The 11468-nt window shown below is 36.2% G+C and overlaps 1 protein-coding gene across 1 annotated transcript; it reads left to right on the forward strand.

Moving 5' to 3' along the window:
• The first annotated feature begins 3617 nt into the window (after positions 1-3617).
• LOC115987068 (aspartyl protease family protein 2) lies at positions 3618-5530 on the forward strand. The gene has a single exon (XM_031110516.1). It carries the CDS (start codon positions 3790-3792, stop codon positions 5251-5253), a length of 1464 nt encoding a protein of 487 aa, XP_030966376.1. The 5' UTR covers positions 3618-3789; the 3' UTR covers positions 5254-5530.
• The last annotated feature ends 5938 nt before the right edge of the window (positions 5531-11468 follow it).

The following is an 11468-nucleotide window of genomic DNA, read 5'->3' on the forward strand; positions in this document are numbered from 1 at the left end:
ATTATTATTATTATTATTATTATTTTGCAATAGAATTTTTTTTTAATTTTTTTTAGGGGAGCAATATAAGGAATTGATAAACGTATCTAAATTTTTGTGGAAAAAATATAAACTTTTTACTTCCTACTTTCTGAGCATTCCCATTTAAAAATGCAAAAATCCTTAAAATGCAAAATAGAGTACCAAATACACAAAATCGCCTCCACATCCAGTGTTTTATCATCGTGCAAATTTTTACAAAATGCTACAGTAACATTGAAAATAAATTTTCATTAATTGTAGCACATGTAAATTTTTCCCTAATTTTTTTATTTGCATCTCTCTCTCTCTCTCTCTCTCAATTTGGATTTTCAAGATTTGATTACCTTTGTGCTGCGACTTTTTGGCATCATTGATGCAAAGGAAGGAAGTGCTCCTGTTAGGTGGATCTTGCTAACGTCGATGATGCAGAGATCGCGGTGTGTGGTTTTGTTGTTGGACGCTAGTAGATCTCAAGGTTTGCAATTGGGTTTGACTTGTGTGTGTCGATGTCGTTTTGGTTTGTGTTGAGTTTACGATTTTGTTTTTGTGTTGATGGGTTTGCGATTCGGGCTTGTGTTACCATTTGCATTTTGGTTTGTAAAATAAAGAATGAAAGGTATGATATATTGCTAAAGTGATTATATAAAATAGATAAAAGTGTCTTTTCTTTTATTCTAAAAAAAAAAAAATACATTTTTTTTATACATTATCGAAAGGGAATGATCTTAGTACCTATCTGTTTTTTGAAATATTAATTAACAACCGTTGATATAAATCGAAATTCTACCGACCAAAATAAAGAAACTGATAAAGATATTTGTCTCCCCACTAAGCCCTAGGGGTATATTCTGTCATTGAATATTATCCCACTTCCCCAGTTCCTTCCCTTTCCACACATTGAAATTAACGTGGGCACAACACAACCATGAACCAACTTGCTAATGACATCCATTGAGAAGCCCTTAATAGCAGATTAATTAGGTCGAATATGACTAATGATGAAAATTTGTTAAGATTAAATGATTAATAGTCTCTTTCACTATATCATTAGTTATATGGTAAAACTAATGACAGAATCTATCCCCTAGGGCTTAGTGGTTATCGTAAGACCTATACAAAATTACAAATTATGTAAAAGAAAAAAAAAAGGATAAAATATATTTTTTTTAAAGTAATAAACGACATTTTTTGTTACAAACAAATCAAATTGTAGAATAACCAATGCAGAAAACACTATTTCAAGGAGAGGGTAAAATATTAGTGCAAACGGTGTGTGTAACGTGTTTTATGAACTGAAATAATAATTTAAAGATACACTGTATGTTTAAATGCGTGAACTAAACTCAGCCCTCAAGCAACAAAAATTAAGTTCCAAGATGAAAAGACTTTTTAATCAATCACTTAACAATGTGGCAAAGAGAAGCACATGGTGGGGCTCATTGCTTAACAATCTGGTCTTTATCGAACAAGCTAAACTGGTCTTTTGTTTTGGGCTCTACCCCTCAAGTGCTCTAATGTAGTTAGTTATAAATGAGCAGGTTTAATTCGAATTTCAGTGTAATTTGTACTTTTTTTGTTTCAATAAAATCTTCTTGATTTTCATTTTTTTTTTTTAAATTGACATTGTGGCCAAGTTGGTGAAATTCATGATGTTAGACACGTGCAACCTGACAAACTGTAGAAATGAGAAAATCTGGAAAATGGAAAACTCAAACCCAGAAGAGAGCATCTTTAGCAGAATTATCAAATTTTTGTACTATTTAGAGAATAAACAGTAATTTTTATCTTTATTTACCCACTTTTTTAAATACATTTTCCAACAGACTCTTTATCTCATTTAAATATTATTTCTTTATTAATTATTTATTCTTTTTTTAACAACTACACATCTTCCAATATTTTTTTATTCAACACTTAATTATTATAATAGAAAAAAATGATTTAGAGAATGAACAGTAGCCCATCAAGTCTGATGGGCTACTGTTCATGAGCCCAAAAAAAAAAAATCCATATATATCGAACCGGTTGGAGTATGAACAGTACCCAAATTCTCTAAATTTTAGCTAGCCAACCCAGATACAGCATCTGTCTAAGGCTACATCTGCACCCAAAAAAAAAAAAAAAAACATTATAAATTTCACAATTTTGTATAAGTGAAATTATAATTATTGTAATATTATTTTTATACAATACTACTAGTATTTCATGTACGTTTTTATTGAATATAAATTATATATTTATATATATATTTAAAGTTTAAACATACATTTTAGTTTTTTATCATCTTAATTTTATGTTGATAATAATAATAATTGTGGGAAGTAGAAGAGTCCCCACCCGAGCCTTAAACCCAAAAAGTAATTAGGCCACGGAGAATGAATTAGGCTTGGCCTGTATATTGGGAGGAAGGCTCAGTGGGTAATAAACTATAAAGAATGGAAGCTGGATCATCCCAAGTATTAGGGAAGAGAAGAGCGACATAAAAAATCAGTTCCCGTGGAAAAGGTAAGAAGTTAACTTACTCGAGACATGGTGCATGAATAATCCATGTGCAGCTTCCAGAAGATGCTAGGAACCACGAGAAACTTCCAGAACACACAAGAAGGTTGGAGATTTTTACCCACCCGAGCCTTAAGCCCAAAAAGTAATTAGGCCATGGAGAATGAATTAGGCTTGGCCTGTATATTAGGAGGAAGGCTCAGTGGGTAATAAACTATAAAGAAGGGAAGCTGGATCATCCCAAGTATTACGGAAGAGAAGAGCGACATGGGAAATCAGTTCTCGTGGAAAAGGTAAGAAGTTAACTTACTCGAAACATGATGCACGAATAATCCATGTGCAGCTTCTAAAAGATGCTAGGAACCACGGGAAACTTCCAGAACACACAAGAAAGTTGAAGATTTTTACCTCTACATTAATGAGGTAGTTCTTGCCTAACCTCTGCTACATTAAATGCGTATAAGACAACTTGAACAATACTAACACCCCCCAAAAAGTCAAAGTTTCAGGATAAGGCAGAGGAGGAAACCGATAAAGTAAAGAAAAATATCTCTGATTGTGCAGCTAGCAATAGGATAGCTAAAGAGATAAGAGCAAGAGATGTGTCTATAAGAAGGGGAAGAGGGGTAAAAAAAAGGGACCGAAACAAAGAGAGAAAAAAGAGAGAGAAGGAAAAAACATATGCTGTCTAAGAAAATTAGAGTGTAAAACCATGGGAACAGTAGAATTCTCTGTTGTAATAGTGTAGCTTGATCTGAAAAATATGTTATTAAGGAAATCAGCTGTTTGAGTGCCCCATTGAGGAGTGCTTTTTCCCTATTGCTTATTTATAAATAGATTGTGACAAACATTAGGCTTTGAATCCGTGGACGACCTCACCACAGGTTAGTTTTTGTCTCCCACAATAATAATTGTTATTATTATAATAATAAAATTAAGTTTTGAAAAAAAAAAAAATCAACAAATCACACGATGGTTATGAAAAAAAATCTGAAATTTACAAATTCAACCTTAGTTGTAGTTGTGAAAAGATTGTAGAATTATTGCATATTTTAGACTTAATATTTAAAAAAATGCAGATAAATCCACTCCAATGTAGATTCGTAGAAGGGCCTGTGCTTTCCTGGAAGTGTTCCTACAGCACTGGTAGCACAAAGTCACACCGCGCTCTATTTCTCTTTCTCTTTCATATTTACTTTTTAGTTTTTATTTATACACTTCTATCTCTCTCTTTGCACTCTCATTCTCAGTCTCTGCCAGGACTCCAGTATGGAATCCAAATCAAGAAATGTCCTCCTCTTTACCTTCACCACCGCCCTTTTCTTCTCTCTCTCCACTTCTTCCTCAGCCTCACTTCAAACCCAAACCCAAACCCTACTCCTCAACCCTCTCACTGCTCCACAAACCACCCTCTCATGGCTCGAACCCGAATCTGAATCTCTCTCCTCCTCCACCACCACCGAAGCCGACCCAGATTCCAACTCCACCGCCACTCTCCAACTCCACCACATAGACTCCCTCTCTTCCAACAAAACCCCAGACCAACTCTTCCACCTCAAGCTCCAACGCGACGCGCTGCGAGTGGACTCCCTTCTCTCCCTCGCAGCCGCCAAGCGCGGCGGCGGCCACGGAGGTCTGGGCCTAGGGTTCAGCAGCTCGATCATCTCCGGTCTAGCCTCAGGCAGCGGCGAGTACTTCACACGCATCGGCGTAGGAACCCCACCTAAATACGCCTACATGGTCCTGGACACAGGAAGCGACGTGGTCTGGATCCAATGCTCTCCTTGCAAAAAATGCTACTCCCAAAGCGACCCCGTTTTCAACCCAAAAAAATCGAGATCTTTCAACGGGATCGCCTGCACGTCACCCTTGTGTCGTAAGCTAGACTCTCCTGGCTGTAACCAACAACGCCAGGCCTGTCTCTACCAAGTCTCTTACGGTGACGGATCTATCACACAAGGTGATTTCTCCACCGAAACTCTCACCTTCCGTGGCACCAAAGTCCCACGTGTCGCCCTCGGTTGCGGCCACGATAACGAGGGTTTGTTCGTCGGTGCAGCTGGTTTGTTGGGTTTAGGTCGGGGGAGGTTATCGTTTCCCACCCAAGCCGGTCGCCGGTTCAACCGGAAATTCTCCTACTGTCTGGTAGACCGATCTGCCTCCACTTCCTCTAAGCCTTCTTCAATTGTTTTCGGAGACGCCGCTGTTTCTCGAACCGCCAAGTTCACTCCCTTGTTGGTCAACCGAAAGCTCGACACCTTTTACTACTTGGAGATGCTGGGGATCAGTGTCGGAGGGAGACGTGTACGTGGGGTCACGCCCTCGTTGTTCAAGCTCGACGCAGCTGGGAACGGTGGGGTTATCATCGATTCGGGTACTTCCGTGACCCGTTTGACCAGACCCGCTTATTTGGCATTCAGGGACGCTTTCAGGGCCGGAGCTCCGAATCTGAAACGGGCACCCGAGTTCTCTCTCTTCGACACCTGCTTTGACCTGTCAGGGAAAACTGAGGTGAAGGTACCCACAGTGGTGTTGCATTTTCGAGGTGCTGACGTGTCATTGCCGGCCACGAATTATTTGATCCCGGTGGATAGTAGTGGGACTTTTTGCTTTGCGTTTGCTGCTACGCTCAGTGGCTTGTCAATTATTGGGAATATCCAGCAACAGGGTTTCCGGGTTGTTTATGATTTGGCGGGTTCTCGGGTCGGATTTGCTCCACGAGGCTGCGCTTGATGGTCTACCTGGGAGTGGGTGTTGGAAAAAGGAAAAAGTAAGCAAAAAAGCAAAAGCTTTTTCTGCTTTTTTTTCTTTTTCTTTTTCGTTTTTTTTTTTAATTGTTTTGTTTTGTTAATTAGTTGGAAATGGGGAAATGTTTCTTATTTTCTTTTATCCGAGGAAAAAATAGTAAGGTTGACGCGGTGTTTGTTTGTTGTAATATGGTCATTTTATTACTCTAAGTCTACTTGGGTAAAATACTATATGATCATTATAGATTAGTTCCTTTATTTAAGCTTGTTGTACCTACCTCTCACTTATCTTATTATGGTAAACAATGATGTTCTGAAACTTTTATAGTAAAATTTAGTACTAACAATGTAAGTTGGAATGCAGTAGGTTAATCTTAATTGATCATTACATAGAATTCATATTGCTTTGTACGAGATATATATATATATATATATATATTTTTTTTTTTTTGAGGGGGGAAAAGTAATAACTTTATTAAGGTAAATCGGCTAAATCAGCCGTACACGAAAAATTGTACTATTGGTGAAGGAATGGAACTCAAATATTATTATTTTTAGTTTTGAGAAGAAGACTTAAATGGTTTCTTTGGTACCAAAGGGTCCAAATCAACGGAGCAAAAAGCCCCAAGTCTTTACCTGTTGTAATAACATGTTGCACAAGTTCAAGAAAACTGGAAAAATGCATCGTTCGTCGAAAATCCCAAGTAGGATATGAATCCAACACCTCTGAAATGCAAGGACATACCATAATGCAGGAAGAGAAATCCTCAGGAAGTTGATGACAGTAATCACACAAACCCTCTAAAAGCACCCTTCTTCGAACCAAATTGGTTTTTGTATGGATAGCATTCTTACATACTCTCCACTGCATGTTCCTAACCTTATTTGGAATTCTAAGAGCACTAACATTGGGGGTGTAAACACCCCCGGTTGCTATTTTACAACTCAAGCCACTCAAAACTCACTCCATCTAGGTTTGTAAACTTAAAAAAATTTGCAACTTATGAATAGTAAGGTTGCATACATGCAACTTTACTATTCATAGGCTGTAAAAAAAATATATTAGTTTAATCTTGTGACCGTGTGTGAAGAGAAAAAGTGAGTAGGAGGAAAAAGAAAAAAAATAGTATTTTATATTATTTTATTAAGTAGTTTATATTATTTTATTGGGTTGTATGTAAAAATTTGAGTTGTAAAATGAGTTAGTAAAATAGATAAAATAATGTTTGAGGATACAAAATGAGTTTTTTTTTTTTTTTTTTTTTTTTTTTTTTTTTTTTTTTTTTTTTTTTTTTTTTTTTTTTTTTTTTTTTTTGCATCCCGGATTCTAATGCTCTAAGAGCAGCATTGGTTGGTTGCTATTTTAGCAACCAACTAGCCAAAAACCAACCACATCGGGGTGTGGGAACTTTTTTTTTTTTTTTTTTTTTCAACCAACTATAGCTTAGGATGTAATTAAAAAAAAAATTATTGGAAAATATCTCCTTACTCTCTCTTGTCTTTGACTTTCTTCTTACTCTCTCTTCTTTACAACTTTTCTTTGTTTCTTTTTCTCTCTCTCGGTGGATACAATGGTATTGGGCATAGATTTTGGTGGTTGAGGCTTGAATTGGTGGCTGAGGCTTGAATCGGATGTTTCAATTTCTGTGGCTTCGGTGGATAAGACTGGGTTTTGGGGCTTTCTAAGTGGCTGGGCTTTCTCAATGGTTGGGTTTTGCTCGCAATTGATGGGTTGGTTTGAATCGGTGATTATGTATAAATTTTGGTGGTTGTGGATTACTGTTGATGGGTATAAATTTCGATGGTTGTGGGTTGCTGTTGCTATTGGTGGTTGCAGGTGATGGGTATTTGGCTATGATTTGTTTAGTGGGTTTGGATTTGGCTAGGTTTGGATCTGGGATTTTAGTTTGGTGTTCCAATGGTGGGTTTAGGGGTTTGGTTTGGTGCTTTCAATGGTGTTTTAGTGTGAGTTTGGTTGTTGAGGAGAGAGACAGAGATGAAGAGATGAAAGAGAAATCAATATTTTTTATATTATTTTTTTTTGTATTTTATATTATTTTATTGAGTTATATGTAAAAATAAGAACTGAGATGTTAGATGAGTTGTGAAATGGGTTGGTAAAATAGATAAAGTGGTATTTGAAGATGTAAAATAGAGACTAGTGATGTGAACCCCGTCAAGAATAACGAGACTCAACAACGATAGAGAATTCAAGATCGTTCTATGGACAGATTCAAATGGGAGACCTCGACCCATTGTTTATGACAAACAAGAACCTCGGTATAAGAAAGATGCCACAAACGGTAGTGGAAACTCTGTTTAATAAGTTGAGATGAACGCCACGGGAATTCCCGATAAGTTCGAGTAGTTCTTCAAAAAACCAAAGAGAATAAACCTCACAAGTTTTATCAATAATATCTGAAAAACATTTACAGACTTAGATGACTATATAAGGGCTCCTCAAACTTGACAGACAAGAAAATATATTCTAAAATAACTCCTAATTGATACCTAACCATATTAGGAATAAAGTTTGACCTAAAAAGCATTAAATGCATCTAAAAACAAGGAAATAAATCACCTAAACCTAGAATAACGTTTTTTACATAGACCCAAAATATTTCATGCCAATTCTTAGCCTTGACCGGATTCTTCTAGAACTTGAATCAAGTTTACTATTTTTTTTTTGCCCACGTGGATCATGCTCAATGGGCCTCCACGAATTTGCTTGAGCCCAAAACTCTTGGATGAGTTCGTTGAGTACATCCTTGAACTTCTTTGCTCGTGCTCTCGTAACCAGCCCAATTGGTATTTGAACGAGATCCTTCGAAGTGGTGCCTTGATCTCCATCAACTAGTATGCTTCCCGGGATGCTAGTTCTCTAAGGACCCAAATAATTTTCCAAAAGAAAATAGGAAGAAAGGAAGATATGGATCCCGAACTCACCATGGATAGCTCTTTAGAGAGAATTATAGTCCGACTCCACTGCATTGTTGCTTAGAGGTATGCTTCTAATCAATTGTGCTTCTTGGGGTGAGAAATAAGCCAAATAAGCTTCATCCCAGCATTTAGAAACTGGATTTATAAGTGTGAGGGTCTTTTTTTAGACAGTACCCAGGCCTAAGTAGAAACAAGGATCCTGAACCCTTTACCTATTGTTTGGTGGACTGGGCTTGGTTCACCAGCCCAGTCCACCACAGCTAAATGGGGGCTAATTACGAACCAAGTTGTGCGCAAGTCACATAAAACTCCACAAGGCAAAAAATGCGATTCCTACTCAGTAATAAAATACCATTATAAGTGTTTTAGTGTTATAAAATGGTCCTTTACTCTTACAAAACAAGTAAAATAATTATTTATAATATTCACAATGAGAAAGAGATTGAAATAGAGTATTTGAAGCTTATCTTTTATTGTATAAACATTTAAAAAGGTTATGTGGTTCCTAGGCGTACTAAGCTTGTAAGAACCTAGAATGCTGATTTTCTGAACTATACGATCTTTCTCCATGCTTATTACGCAATAGAGTTTTGTCATTTCCCTTTACCTCTATAGGTCCTGCATAAAAACACACTATATACTACACATATCTTCAAATAATTGTTAGTTTCTAAAATTAGGATATACATTTTAATACATATACATATATGTAAATGAATTTCATGAGAATAATTCAGCCATGAGGATCCTGACCCCAATTCTCACAGACTTAGTGCTTTTGCACAAGACTTGTGGGATTTGGAACTCAAATCCAAGTGGTTTTGCTTGGGCATTGTCTTCCAAGATAGTTAGGTGAGGAGGATTTTTGTGCGAGATAGTGATATCTGATATGTGCATGTTTTGGCATATGTTTCTTTGGAGGCTAAGTGATATTTTGAATGATTTCAAGGATATGGGACAAATTCCTCCACCTTGGCTCTCTTATTTTGTTTCTTTCTTTCTCTTCCTTGTTGGGCTTTTAAAACTCTAAGAATATATGTTTTGAACCTCTGAACTCTTCCCCTGAATCCCCACTTTTCTCCCCTCTAAATCCCCCATTTTCTGCCATGCCTTAGTGTTCTTTTTATAGCAGACCTGGTCTAGTACCCTGGGCGAGGATGCCCCAGGTCTGCTAGGTAAAACCATATCCTCTAGAACCTAAAAATGTGCATTGGGCAGACGTTTAGCTTATTTAGGTACTCATAACTCAAAATAGGTATTTGGCTTTAGTTATAAATGAAAGATTCCTTCTTAGAAAGTCAAAACAGTGGGTGGGCTGCTCGATGTACTGTGACAGCTTTGTTGAAAATGACAATTAAGAGGAAATTGTGGGGAGGTGTCATGCACATGGGGGAACTAAGTTTTCCATTGGTTCATGCATTCCAAGCAAATATATGAACCAAGGGAAAGCTTCGGGATCCTCCTTACACCAGAAATCACTCACCTACTGACCAAACCATTCTTCCTTTACTATCCACTCAGGATCCCATAGGCTTAGACCATGGGTTACAAAGATAATACCTGGTTTTTTGCTGGATTTTTAATGGCTTACTATTTATGGAATGGATTTTCTTGTGAAATTTTGGTCCTCAACAATGAGGAAGCTCACTAGGGATTCGGCCAAGGCAATGACTATAGGAGATTCAATCAAACGACGGTCCAAAGAAGGCAACCAAGGATCCCCCCCTATTTTGATTAATATACTGCTTGCTCATTCTAAAGTGTAGGAGATCGTAGCAATATAATTCTCAAAACACCGAGTTCGAACCACAAGGAGCAGGGTAAATTCAAAGACAATGTAATCAAACAACAGTTTGTATGAAGAAGAAAAGTAATTTTGTTTGGTGATTGTAAACAAGAATAATAATAACTTATTTAAATCAATAATATAAATACTAGGGCATCGAGGTGTTTCCCTATATAGATATGAACTTCTTTGTGTTCTAAAAAAATTTATATCACATAATTGATTGTTCTTAGACAATGAAAAATCCATGATTCGGTTGAACTGAGACAATTCAAGAATGCATGATAACTTAGATTAATAATGAGGTTAGAATAGTTTTCAAAAAAATTCATTCACTTTAAAACTTGGTTTCTATTTAAAACTATTAGAAATTCATCTAAACAAGAATAAAAACATGATTGAACTTATGGAAAAGCATGGAACAACTAATACATCAAAAGAAATCTAATTGAACAATCAAATATGTTGCCAACTCAAAATTTAGGAAGAATCACAATGAATATTTATATTGTATAGAAGAAATATAACCCTTAACCCTAACTAAGAGTTTAGGCTGTCATTAAAGAAAAAAAAATACAAGTTTCTGTCTCCAAAATTCGTTCTCCACAGCCTCCCCTCAAAACCCTAATGTCAAAAGTGTACAAATAAAATAAAATTTTTACTATTTAATTTTCATCTAGATTTTCAACAGCCAAGTGTGAGTTAATTCAACCTTCAAAAATTGTGAATTTCAAAAGACCCCAAAATGAAAAGTTGTAGATATTTAAGTCACGGTTCCAGTTCATTTGGTCTTGAGTCAATTGGATTTTTGAGGAGAGAGATATGCTCAAACTACTAATCAGTACTCAAATCTAATTTTTCTTTTTTAGATTATGCCACTTTGATATATATTTTTTTCCCCATATTTGAAGCTTCCAAACATGGTAAACGACCCAAGCTTTTGTAAACTTATTCATTTACAAAATTTTGTAAACTCATTTTTTTACATGATTTCCTGAAAGTAGAAAATTACACACAATGAATGACATCTTATTTGAGAAATTATGTAAAGATAAACAATATGGACTAATGCAAATCATAGCTTAGTTATACAAATTAAGTATAGTAATGCGGAGATAACGCCCATATAAATATTTAATAAACATACATTTTAATGCATTATCACATACCATCACCGACTCTCCAACGTGAACCCTTGTGAAGAGCACCCCTACCCTTCAAGATACTTTTCCAAGCATAGGGCCTAATCGAGGAATTAGAGGCCTCCATGATTGAACAATTAGGGAAAAATCTTGTCTTGAAAAGTGAAAACTCGATAAAACAAAGAATTTTTATTATGTAAAATTCACCAAGCCTATTTAGCTCAAAGGGCATTGTTAAACAAAGCCTAATCCTTAAACCCCATACCACCCTCAAAATTTGGTTTACAAAGATTTTCCCATTTCACCCAATGAATTTTCCATCTATCACCTTGT

This window comes from Quercus lobata, chromosome 4 (genome assembly GCF_001633185.2).
Source record: "Quercus lobata isolate SW786 chromosome 4, ValleyOak3.0 Primary Assembly, whole genome shotgun sequence".
Lineage (NCBI taxonomy): Eukaryota > Viridiplantae > Streptophyta > Magnoliopsida > Fagales > Fagaceae > Quercus > Quercus lobata.

What these genes read in the sequence shown, in the direction of transcription:
- LOC115987068 (XM_031110516.1), top strand. Translation starts at nt 3,790, where the DNA reads ATGGAATCCAAATCAAGAAATGTCCTCCTCTTTACCTTCACCACCGCC.